This window comes from Arachis hypogaea, chromosome 1 (assembly GCF_003086295.3).
Source record: "Arachis hypogaea cultivar Tifrunner chromosome 1, arahy.Tifrunner.gnm2.J5K5, whole genome shotgun sequence".
In the NCBI taxonomy this organism is placed as follows: domain Eukaryota; kingdom Viridiplantae; phylum Streptophyta; class Magnoliopsida; order Fabales; family Fabaceae; genus Arachis; species Arachis hypogaea.
This window is the reverse complement of record NC_092036.1, coordinates 113,726-127,483: the sequence shown is the minus strand read 5'-3', so window position 1 is coordinate 127,483 and position 13,758 is coordinate 113,726. Positions and strand designations below refer to the sequence as shown.

Genomic DNA, 13,758 nt, shown 5'->3' with positions numbered 1-13,758 from the left:
AACTAAAGTCAAGAAAATTCCTTATTTAAGCATACCACACCTAAAGATAAGCTTAATAGTTGAGATAGATGCTTCAGAATTAAGGTATAGAGGAGTACTTAAATAAGTTCTTCTAAATTTATCAAAAAAATAAATAGTTAAATATTATTCTGGAATATAGAATTCAATTAAAAAGAATTATGTAATCATTAAAAATAAAATATTATCCATTGTCTTATGTGTTTTACGATTTTAAGAAGATTTGTTTAACAAGTCCTTTTTAATCAAAATTGAATGTAAATTAAAGATGTTCCTAGTATGCTAAAAAATAATGTTAAAAATCTAATTTTCAGATAAATACTTGCCAGGTGGCAGACTATATTATCATGTTTTGATTTTATTATTGAACATATTAAATGAGTAAGCACTAAATAAGCACTGAAGATTATGATCAACCACTTGATCAACCAATGATTTTTTAGCTAAATAATTAGCCATCAAACCTTTGACGATGTCACATGTTATTAAAAGTGAAAAATCATCTGCACCAACTAAAAGTTTATATGAAATACCTACAGCAAATAGAAATGCATTATTACAATCTTCTGATATTTTTAAAACCAAACCATTATCCGAAGAGCATCCTTATCATGAAAAATCTATACCTATGAAAATAATGGCCTTAAAAGAATCGTTTAAAATAAACCGAAGAACCTATTATCCACCGGTGAGTATTCAAAAAATTCGAACTTTCTATGAGTTTATTCTAATTGATACATAATCAATTGAACTAACCCACAATAAAGACCCAACTACCAAAGATGTAGCATACTCCAAAATCAAAGTCATTAAAGTAATAACTCTGAATAAAAAAAATCTTCTTTTCACTACAAAAGTTTTATTGAAAAGTTTGAGCCTCAAAATTATTCCTATTATGATAATATAGATGCATGGTGATTTATCCTATACCTATCTTCGAACTCACATTCATGGTTCATATGGTTCCGCAAAAAAATTTTTCAATAGTTTTCTAAGTGGTTCAAGGTGTAGTTCTAAAAATTCGGATTGATAGAAGTTAGAAGCCATTTTTTAAAGGAGGATAGCTTGGCTTACAAATATTTTAAAAACAAGACCTCATTTTTAGACGGCTATTAACTGATTTTCTTCATACCCACTATGAAAATATGCTAGATAATAACATAGGAATATGATTCAACAGGATATAAAGACATTCCTAGTATGCAATATTTAATTCGAAACATAAAAATAAAATGGTGGAATAAATTTGATCTCAACCTAATTAGTAAAAGGGCCATTGATAACTAGATGATCATGTCTCAAAAAAGATCAGACCCCAAGTTATAATTAAGAGTTTGATAAAATATCATACTAAAAAAAAATTCATTTTTTAGCACACAAAAAATAGATAATGACTGTTATTGCAGCGACTACCTCGAAAGAATAAATTCAAAATTCTTTAAAAATAATAAAATCAGTTCCATTAGAAGAAAATGAAGAAGTTCAATCTTATTTAGAACTGTATATATTAGATATCCAAAATCCATTTGAACGTTTAAAAAAAAGAGAGAATATTGAATCAGAAAAAAGGGCCATTGATAACTAGATGATCATGTCTCAAAAAAGATCAGACCCCAAGTTATAATTAAGAGTTTGATAAAATATCATACGAAAAAAAAATTCATTTTTTAGCACACAAAAAATAAATAATGACTGTTATTGCAGCGACTACCTCGAAAGAATAAATTCAAAATTCTTTAAAAATAATAAAATCAGTTCCATTAGAAGAAAATGAAGAAGTTCAATCTTATTTAGAACTGTATATATTAGATATCCAAAATCCATTTGAACCTTTAAAAAAAAGAGAGAATATTGAATCAGAAAAAAGGGCCATTGATAACTAGATGATCATGTCTCAAAAAAGATCAGACCCCAAGTTATAATTAAGAGTTTGATAAAATATCATACGAAAAAAAAATTCATTTTTTAGCACACAAAAAATAAATAATGACTGTTATTGCAGCGACTACCTCGAAAGAATAAATTCAAAATTCTTTAAAAATAATAAAATCAGTTCCATTAGAAGAAAATGAAGAAGTTCAATCTTATTTAGAACTGTATATATTAGATATCCAAAATCCATTTGAACCTTTAAAAAAAAGAGAGAATATTGAATCAGAAAATAACACACATGTTCAATCATAAAGAAAAGAGATGTCAAAGAAACTCCAAAATCAAGGAGACATCACATGTATAAGACAACATTTTCTACTAACGGAATACCAGCAAAATGATAAGACTAGTTACCAGATTTTCAAAACTAAAATAGAATTAAAAATAGAAGCTATCAAAGTCAGGAGAGAGTCCCTGAATCAGCCCACAAAAAATTACAATCTCTAAATCAATTCACGAAAGAGCAACTAGATTTGCAAAAATCAAAGATAAAATTGTAAAATAGTTATTGTAATAAAAGGGATAGTCTCCTTATAAATAGGAAAGGGAGAGAGAGTATTAACGCATTCACTTTTACACACAATCTTTCATACTTTATAATATCTAAAATTTTTATTGTAGTCTTTATATTTTCAATAATTATCTTTTGTATTTTTTTAAACTTCTGTATTACAATATAAGTCTGTCTTTTGTTCATATTAAGAGTATTATTAGATAATAATTATCATCATTAGTTCAATAGATATTATTCTGTTGTTAATATTGTTCTTGCTTAATTAATATCTTATTAATTTAAATTTTTACTTTATTAATAAGTTGTTAAAAATAGTTGCATATATATATATATATAAATTATGTATATTATTATTGGGGGTTGTTATAAAATCTCAATTATAATGAGATATACATATTAGAGAATATTAATAAAGATATTTTATTTTTTTTGTTATCAGTCTTGATGGTGTTTCTAAGATTCATTGAATTAATATAAATTTCGATATTTAATAATATCTATGATAAATAATTATTTTTAAACATATTAAGATCATTAAATTTAAGATGAGAAAGTTGTAACATAATGTAATTTTTATTACCCATGTCTTCTCTTCCTTAAATTTAATCAGAACCTCGTACTAATAATGTGTTGTAAAATAAATAGATAAAAAAGAGAAGTAAATATAAAAATAAAATATTTTTATTAATACTCTCTAATATGAGTATTTCATTATAATTGAATTTTTATAATATATTTTTAATAATAATAATAATATAATAATAATAATATACTTAATATAATATTATAATTTAAATATATGTATTATATTGAGTATATTATTATTAAGAGTATAACATAAAATCTCAATTATATATATATATATATATATATTAATATTATAGAGAATATTAATAAAAATATCTTATTTTTTTATTTTATTTATTTATTTATTTTACCACAAGAATTGAAGAGAGACGGCAGAAAAATAAGAAACGGAAGAAAATAGAAAAAAAGAAAAGGCAATCATAGAAAAAGTATCATTATTGACTTGTAAGTATGGTTGGAAATGAGTCAAATCAGTTCGAATTCGATTCATTAATTGTTTGATAAACCGAATTCGTGAGTTAGTGACTCGAGTTTGAATTTGAATTTGATCTTATAAATTAAATGAGTCGAGTTTGAGTTTGGATAAGCTCAACTCATTAGCTCATGAGTCGGCTTGATTATATATAATATTAAAAATATAGAATATGTGTATTAATAATTTAATATATATATATATATATATAATAATATACAATTATATATATATATATTAATGTTTTTGATTATTTAAAACTTTATTGTTATTTTTATATATAATTTTAATATAAGATATAAATAAAAAATTTATAATTGATAGATAGATAATAAATCCAATTATTAATAAAATTTGAACCAAATTATGAACCAAATTTAATTTTTATGAGTCGAACTTAGTTTAGTTCGATTCAACTTCACTGGTTTCAGAAGACGATTACCTTTTAAGATTTCTTTTCTCCTATTAGTCATAAAAAAACGTGAGCGAGAGTTACAAATTTACAATATGGTAAAGTCGAGTAATGAGGTGATGCGGTATTTATTATTATTCATGAAGCAAATAATAATATTAAGTTTTTTAAAAAATATTAAATAACTAATATTTTTATTTTAAGAGAAATTCTACATGGTCATCGGTCTTTAATAATTTTGACTATTTTTTGACAATCATAAATATTAATTTATTATTTATGTGTATAAATTTTAAAAAATATAAATGTAAATTATATTAAATTATGTATACAAATTTTAGTAAATATAAATATAAATTATATATTTTTTATGTACAAATACTTATAATTATAGATATAAATTATTGTTCTCAAAATCATGTGAACAAATTTTACAAAATATAAATATAAATTGTGTTAATTTATGTATGTAAATTCTGATAAATATACACGTAAATTATATTAATTGTTATGTGTAAATATCTGTAAATATAGGTATAAATTATTGCCGACTAAATAATAACGACGAAAAACAATCAATTTGGATTAGTTTCAGCTCACACATGCAATTATTCATTGACAAATAATAAATCTTTAAATAAAATTTCAATACACAAAGAATTAATTCTGACCTATCAAATTAAAAAAGACCATAGATAACACAAAAAATAATAACCAAAAACAAAAAATTTTAATAATCCTCTAGCATGACTCTTATTTTAAATTGAGTTAACACTTACTTTTAGTTGTCCATAGCATTCTTGAGTGGACTTGCTCATAACCTGTTACCGCATGTGGAAAGGGCGAAGGCACTAGGAAATGAACACTTGGTTGTGTGTGAATGAGAGCATCAGCGTAAGCATACCGAAACATAAATATTCTCGCTCCCATTCCTATTCTTTTCCGCCAATCCCACTCCCACTCCCTTCTTTTCTGCGCCTCAAATCCGTTTCTTCTCTCCCCAAACAACAAGCCTTAAACGTCTCTTTGACTCGCCACTCAACTCACTCACTCCAAATGGCCGATTCTTCCATCTCCGATTCCGACTCCAGGTTCCTTCTTTTTCGTTTTCTTATCTTTCCTCCCAAAATTTCTTCATGCCATTATTGATCATAGGCATTTTTCATATCTTTGCATCTGAAACATTTAGCAGTGGAAGTGAAAATCACTCATTCATGCCGATGTTTTCCCAATTGAGTGAAAAAGTTCTCGTGACTATGATTGCGAAATTGCGAGATTTCTTATTTGATTTTCGACTTCTTTTCCTTTCTTTTCTTTTTTCTTTTCTAAACTGCATTGTTCCTTAATCATTGTGAAACTGATTGGTGAATTGATGGTGGTTATAGCCATCCTCATCCAGAGTATGCAGAGATTGTTGTGGTGCGTCATGGTGAAACAGCATGGAATGCTGATGGAAGAATTCAGGTATTATTATTACCCTCTCTTCAGTTTTTAGCTTCAGCATACTCAATATTTTTTGTTCTTTTCATGCATAGTTATGACAAAAGTATTGTTACTTCTTGTCATTCTACGATATACATTATTTGACCTATGTGTTTGCATTTTCGAATATTTTTTAAATTCTGTTGTTAATATACGTGGAACAGGGACATCTAGATGTTGAATTAAACGAAGCTGGAAGACAGCAAGCAGCTGCAGTAAGTTTTGTTCTTTGCATTATCTCATTTTCATAAACAAACAGACTCAAGCTGCATATCTTATTTTTTTTAATTAATGACTTTTGACTGTAATTTCTGTAAATTTCATATTGGAGGTGGCTGATAGACTATCCAGGGAGCCTAAGATCTCTTTTATATATTCTTCCGACTTGCAACGAGCTTATGAAACAGCACAGATTATTGCATCCAGATGTGGAGGGCTAGAGGTTTGATCTCAAAGTCAACATTATTCTTGTAGCATTTTTGAATGATTCAATTGTTCAAAGATAGTAACCTTATCATGATTTTCACCTTAACATGTTCTATGCTTGAAGTCATTGGACCACTTTCTCCGAAAAGTCTTGCAATTTATTTATTTATATTCTTCATTGCCACTGTCCTTTGGCTACACATTGATTATGCATGCTGATGAATTATTCTTATGATTTCTTAGTAATTATGATATACAGTGACAAGTTAATCTTTTCCTTCACATGGTGACAATAATGCCTTGACTCTTAAACCATAAGCATATTATATTACCCCTTTACTGTCATCGTTGCTATCTTCATGATTGACATAAATTAGCAGAATCATTTCACAATTTGTTGGTTTATTTTGATTCTACTCTGATGATTTATTACATGTGATTGATCTAGCACCTATTCTTTGATTTCTGCTAGTCTAATGTTTGATTGAAATTCCAGGTTATCAAGGATTCTGATCTACGGGAAAGACACCTAGGGGATCTTCAAGGCCTTATTTATCGTGAAGCAGCAAAGACTCATCCCACAGCCCACAAAGCTTTTTCATCTAGGAATGAAGATCAAGAAATACCAGTAAGTATACTTGAAAACAAGGAACAATAATAAAAGAGTGAGTATGGTCGAATTGCTTGAGTGGATTTCAATTTAGCATACTGGTATTTCTTTTCGTGAGAGATTAATTATAACTTCCATTTACAACAAGAATAGTGCAACATAAACCATTCCCCCATGACATTATTGTTTTGAGCCACTCTACTTTGTTAAATTTCTTACTATCATGTGTTCAAATATGTGTCTCCAGCTAAAGCATATAAGTCATATGTACCAAACTAGTTATATATGTATTGGACTGGTTTAAGTATATGTAAGCAGATTATATATAATGAGAGGAGTAGTCATGACTTCTCAATCTGATATCTTCTTTTTCACAAAATGAGTATCAGTTTGTAGATGTTTGGTCCTCTCATGAAACACTGGATATACTATATGAAGGGTTCTTCAATTATCACATGTGTGCTCTATCTTGGTAGGTTCACACTTCACACACTTTGAGTTCATTCATTAACTGTTTCAGCCATTTTGGCTCACATATTGAATTTGCCAAATGCCATAGCCATCATACATTGCTTATGCACTCAATCTTGCCTCATATTCATACTTCTGCCATTGATAGAAACCACAAATGGACACCAATAAAAGAAACTGTATGTATTATCACACCTTGAACATGAACATGTGTGGATCATTAACATAAAAAGTTTCAAACGCCCCAATATCTGCTGTAAAGCTCCACCAAAACTCCTATAAATGCTATGTACTTGATGAGCACGCACTCCCTCATCAGCTAGTTATAGTCATCCTAAATTTCTTTAGCTTCAATGAAATTATCAGCTTCAATGAAATTTACCCGAACCCAAACAACATCTGCATACTTATTTACTTGCTGCAGCTTTGCCTTAATGTCTTTCTTCCAATCTTAAAGTTCAAACTACCTTTAGTACCTTGTAAAAGCTTTTCTCATTTTGCAAACAGCACTAGTTATAAATTTCATTCATTTGGAATTGAAATTCAGCATTCTTTGATCAGCTTTGCAAATTTTAGTTAAAGCCTCTCTTGCAGCTAAATTGCTTTAACATGGAATTTTCTTTCCTTTTTGTCATCTCTAGCATGGGAATGCTTACCTAAGAAGTTTTTAGATGATTGGTGCAAGAATAAATCCCCCAAAACTCAGCCCTCCTGGAAAGCCAGATCTAGATCATGGCCTGCAACAAGTTGTAGATAACAAACTAACCACTGCTTTGCAAATTTTAGTTAAAGCCTCTCTTGCAGCTAAATTGCTTTAACATGGAATTTTCTTTCCTTTTTGTCATCTCTAGCATGGGAATGCTTACCTAAGAAGTTTTTAGATGATTGGTGCAAGAATAAATCCCCCAAAACTCAGCCCTCCTGGAAAGCCAGATCTAGATCATGGCCTGCAACAAGTTGTAGATAACAAACTAACCACTCAATCAAAACTAGAATGTTTGGTGAAAGAGGCAGTTATTTAGTTACAGCAGAAAAATTTAAATGGTTGTGTTCAACATAAGTATGCAACTTAGTGCAGCCAATGAGGTGCAGCTTTCGCTGCTAATAATGCCAAGCTGACCCTCAGTCAATTTGCACAGGCCACAACAATGACCAATACTGAGAGCAAGTTGTTTTTATGCAACTCCCAGCTAATCAAGCAATGTCTAGTAGAACAAGGTTGGTCATAATTATAAGATAAGCTTTTAGCACTCCTCCACCTTATTGTTTATGAAGAGCGCAAAAAATTTCCCTTACAAGCTAAACAAAAGGCCTCCATGTTTCTGTTAAAATTCTTTATCTGTTTCCACCAAGTCCTTTCCTTGATAGCTCAGGTTGCTTCTGAAAGCCGAGGACATAACCCAAAGAGTGCTGGGAAACTAAATTGGAGTACAAGCCAATCCCATTCATGGAAAAATTAATAAAAGTGGGATGTTCAAATCATCATATACAAAACAAATGCAGCTGAAATAGAAATATAACAGTGGGATCATAAGAGATTTTGATACCTCCTCTAGCATCACTAGAAAACCTTCCAGCTGTAGGTTCAGTCCATTTTATACCACTCCTTAGTGTTGAAAGAGATTTTTAAATTGTCATTGTTCTATATAATACACACAAATTCAAATTGCAGTTGATGGCTTGATGGAATGGAAACCTGTGATTTTCAAGGGCCAACTTTCTGTAGAAGTACACCATTGTGGGCTGTCTTATCCCCTTTCACAATATTGTCAACATGACACGGAAGTGAACTGTTGCATAACTTGCTTTTCTAGCATAGCCCACAAACAATAACGGTATTAACATTTGGTGCTAGTTGTTTGTCCCTTCCTTGATCTTGCATGATAGTGGAATCAATTACGGTATTAGAGCAAAATTAAGTGAATGATCTATTTTAAATTTGTTTATCCTAATGGGCAATTGGACATAATTTGTTTAGAATGTTTTGCATATACATAGCATTGATGCATATACCATTTACAGGGTGGTGGAGAAAGTATTGCCCAGCTTTTCCAGCGCTGCACATCTGCATTGCAGAGAATTGGAAGAAAGCATAAAGGTAGCCCACCAATGACAATCCTTGCATCGTGAAATATCATGGAAATTATGATTTACTGCTAAGCATGTGGTTGGTTATAGTTTAGGTGCTGATTTGTAAGATGCATGTGTGATTAGATATTAGGGAGTTTGTCTTTTTCTCTCTCAAGTTTAAATTTCTCATTTCTCACTTAGTTTTTCCTTCAATTGCATTTTGGCACTTGCCATATTTGTTAACACATTTTAAAAAAAAATCATAAATGACTGGGTCCATTTTGGTAAGTTGATTGAATAATTTCAATAGTTATATGAAACACACTCCAGAACATGCAGATTACTCAAAATTGGAGGGGCACCACAAATCTTCCCTGGACAATATTGGCACAACATTTTTCTTTCTATATTATGTTAACATATATTGTATTGTATCCCTCCCTTAAGTCTCTACTTAGCAGCTAAATGATTATCATGATATCCTTACAAATTTGCAGGGGAGAGAGTAGTAGTTGTTACTCACGGAGGATTCATTCGATCACTTTACAGGTGGGCGTGCCCAAATGGGAGGCCTGCTGGGAAGATACATAACACATCAGTGAATGTTTTTCACATGTACGGTGAGGACAAATGGACCCTAAAATTGTGGGGTGATGTTAGCCATCTTAGCCAAGATGAGTTTCTGGCATCAGGGTTTGGGGGTGACAGAACTTCAGGTTAGGCTGTAATACCAATCCTTGCTTGACCTTACCACTGATTATGGTTGCTTCTCTTCCAAATGTAACAATAAAGTGTTAGTTTTGAGCAAGAAGAGAAGGACAGAATTTTAGGCTTGTTAATTTACACTTTTATAGCTTAGTAGCAACTAGAGATCACTCGGGTAGTTCATCAATCTCCATTGAGTTATTATTATTGTTATTATTGTAAGCTTAATTTTTACATTGTGTAATTCCTTCATAAATTTGACTGATTGTGCACTTCCCAACTCCGTCGTATTATTTTGGAATGAGACACTTTTGAGTTCTAAATAGTAAACAGCGGATTGTATCGGTTTTACACTTAGAAGCATGATTGTTATTGTGCAAAAATTGATTCGGAAATGATCATCATGATAAGAGATATTATTATGAGTGTCTTAATCTTTCAGGTCCTTTTCTTTAGCTTACCCAATTATTAATTGTTTGTTAGTGATTTTGAGATGAACCTGAGTGAAAGGGCGGTGAGCTCGGTGGTGAGTCCAGGACAATTGGGCACATTGCAATAATGTAGGGTGGATCAATAAAGTCATTCTAACATTCCATTCAATAGTGCTATGACCTATGTGGTTATGACTTTAATTTGTAGTATAGTCTTTCTCAAATTTCAGTTTCATCTAATTTTTTTTTGGAATTTGAAAAAAAAATTTAATAAATTTAGAACACTTAAACAAACTAATAAATATAAATTAATAGAATTTTTAAATTATATTTATCATTTTTAATTATCAAACTCAATTTAAGCTTATATGAAATTAATAAATACATCAATTACTTGAATAATCAAACTCTAAGCTCACATTCTTTTCAATTTCGGATAATATGTTGATTGACTGGTCAATTTTAGGAATTGAAAACGGAGTAGAATACAGACAAATAATAAACCTCGCTAATTTTAAGCTTTCAGTTTTCTCTTTTTAATATGTCAGATATACGTTACTTCAGTTTTGTAACGTAGGAAATATGGAAGGGGAAGTGAGGAAGAGAACAAATGGTGGTTGCGATTGTGTGAAGTGGGAAGAATAAGGATGCTTTAACTAACTTAAAATTTTATGTTTGAAAAATGGGTTAATATTTTTAGTTAATATTCTATTTTTATATTATTAGTAGTTATAAAATTTAGAGTTTATGATTTAGAATTTAGTATTTAAGATATAGAGCATTAGCTAAATATTGGTCAAAAATGGTATTGATCATATAGGATTGTTCTTTAGCTTTAGATAAAGTAAAATACTAATTCCTTTTCTAGTATAATACTATTGAAGTGCTAATTCCTTTTCTAAATTAAGTCTTTATTACTCTTTTGAGTTTGTTTGGGAGAATTCCAACTCTGTTTGTATTAACCCAATATTTGAGCTTTTTATAATTCTATTTCTAATGAATAAAATTTTTTGTCTTCGGAAAAAAAAAAGGTATAATACTAATATCTAAATAGCTCATCTTAAATAGATATTAATTTATATTCTCCTTAATAATAACATTAATGGTTAAAATGCAGGTATTTCTATCTTCAATCCAAAAATTGTATACATGCAGGCTGCAGCAATCTGGCTCACTTGCTCTTTCTTGTAATCTAATTAAACCCCTTTTTGTTAAAACCTTTGGTGGGTATCCTACATAGACAAATACTTCTTTTGGACTCTGATATAGTTTTAAGTTGTACTTTCTTTACCTTTCTTATGCTCAAATTCTAGAGATCTTTAGTATGTGAAAAAATTTATTAGTTAGGTTTATTAGTTGGTTAGAAGTCATTGGTTTTCTAATCTAACATTTTAAGGGTGATTTTATTAAAAGTGATGTCATTTAAATATTTAAAAGTAAGTATTATTGGGATATTTCACATACTAAAGATTGTTGTTATTTTTCTTTAGGTTTTTGTAGTCCCAATACAAATACCTTTTTAACAAAATTGTATATTAGTTAAAAAAATAGTACATGGAAAAAAATCTATTTTTTTATCTACAAATATTTAAGTTTTTTAAAATTAAAAAATACATTTAAACTCTTCACTTTTTAAAATGCGTGTCATTTCTAATCTTTTGTAGAGCTGTGTATAATAGCGTCATCTACAAAGGTAAGCGAGTTTCATGTATTATGTGTTTTGATGTGTGAAGGTCTTTGATAATACAGGGTGTTTTATTCTCTGGGTAGAAGAAGAAACATTACTTTCAAGTACAACTTTATCTTCATCTCTTAAACACATACATAGCAACAAATATAACAAGTAAACCAACCACAGTTCTCCACATATTCATACTTTTATTCATTTTTAAAGACTACATCTTCTTTAATTTAGACAATCTTTTTTTCAATTTATGTCTTTTAAAAAATATATTCTTTAATATTTGCACCTTCATTCTCGTAGTCAGCACCCAAAGTCTTTGTAGATTCTCCCAATTTTTTTACTATGTTCATCAAGTCAAAGAAAAAACTTACAATGAAGTAGTTTAACTTGCATCAAAATACACATAATCAAAGAATGATAAATTACATAAATTCATCTAAATACAACAATGCGTAAATTTACCTTAAAATATGGAAACCCAAAAGAGAATTTATTGGGGTTGTTGGTTGTTGTCAACTTGTAGAAAATCGCATAAACTCCGCAGAAGTATTTCGAAGCAGTGTCATCTTCTTATACAACACACAGATTGACATTCGAAATGAATCTCTTTTGTCTTCTCCCACCTCGCGCCTTGTGCTTGAAGAGCCTCCAACAGTAGTCATGGAGAATCATTTCTCATCCTCAATAAGTAGCAGTAACAGCAGTAATGGGTTACACCTTCCATGGAGTTCCAATTTGAAGAAATAGGTTTTAGTATAGAAAAAATAGTGCATTTTATATTTGGGGGCTAATCTACTTCTACTTAATAATATATTAAAATTGAATTTTTTTACAACTAATAAAAGTGAGTTGTCAATTCTTCGTAAATTCTTTTTCTCTCTCAAATAAAAGTACTTTTTTATTCTTGTTAAAAGAGTAAAATAAAAAAGACTTAAGAAAATAAAACAAGAAAGAAAAGATGAATAAAAAAAAGAAGATGATGATGAAAATAAAGAAGAAGTAAAAGATGAGAAGAGGAAGAGGAAGAAGAAGAGAGAGAGTTTTGAATTATGCAAAAATTATTAGAATAAAAATACACCAAAATTTTTTAACAAATATAAATAAATTTCTTAGTTTTTACATCAAAATTTTGTTACAAAATTACAAAAATATTTTCTTTAATGCTGTATTTTTCTTTTTTCTTTTTATTTTTTTTAGTTGAATGAATGTAGGTTTGTTGTTTTTATTCTTGTTAAGAGAGTAAAATAAGAAAAAAATTGAAAAGGTAAAATAAGAAAAAGAAGAAGAAGATGATGATGAAAAAAAAAAAGAAGAAACAGTTGCAAGACCTAGAATAATTTATCCTGGTCTAATATAACTAGTTATGAAACGATTAACATTTTAGTACAGTGACATTTCATTAGCAAGTTTATGTACACGAATAATCAGATAAAATTTGTATATTTTTTGGTCAGGTTGTAGATAATATTTTTTCTTATTTTGAAGAAGGAAGGGTTGGACCTCTCATCGTTGTGCTGAGTTTTGAATTATTCAAAACTTATCAAAACAAAAATACACTGAAATTTTTTAACAAATACACATAATTTTTTAGATTTACACTGAAATTACTTAATGATTGCGACACGTAAATTTAATTCGAAAACAAACACACAAACAAGACTGAATTATGAACAAAAATATATCTAAATTAATTTTGGATCAGACAATATCATTAATTTGATAAAAATTTAAAAATAACGATAATAATAATAACAATAACAATAAAAAAGATGACAATGACAATAATGATGATGACGACTATAAAAAAAGAGGAAAAAAATTAAAAAATAAAAAAAGAAAAAAAAGGAAAAAATAATAGTGATGGTGGTGACGTAGATTATAAAAAAACAAAAAAAACCGGGATATTAATAAGAAAAAGACACATTACTTAAAAAATAATTATA

At 29.0% G+C, this 13,758-nt stretch overlaps 1 protein-coding gene across 2 annotated transcripts; it reads left to right on the top strand.

Moving 5' to 3' along the window:
• Window positions 1-4,518: 4,518 nt before the first annotated feature.
• Window positions 4,519-10,030, top strand: LOC112783702 (phosphoglycerate mutase-like protein 4). 2 transcript variants are annotated; one of them, XM_025826775.3, is made up of 7 exons: window positions 4,519-5,027; window positions 5,322-5,400; window positions 5,583-5,633; window positions 5,750-5,860; window positions 6,341-6,472; window positions 8,948-9,023; window positions 9,493-10,030. In XM_025826775.3, exons 1-7 carry the CDS (start codon window positions 4,795-4,797, stop codon window positions 9,714-9,716), a joined length of 906 nt encoding a protein of 301 aa, XP_025682560.1. In that variant the 5' UTR covers window positions 4,519-4,794; the 3' UTR covers window positions 9,717-10,030. The 2 variants fall into 2 exon arrangements, with proteins under 2 accessions (XP_025682560.1, XP_025682627.1); XM_025826842.3 differs by having other exon boundaries at window positions 4,729-5,027; window positions 9,545-10,030.
• Window positions 10,031-13,758: the final 3,728 nt, after the last annotated feature.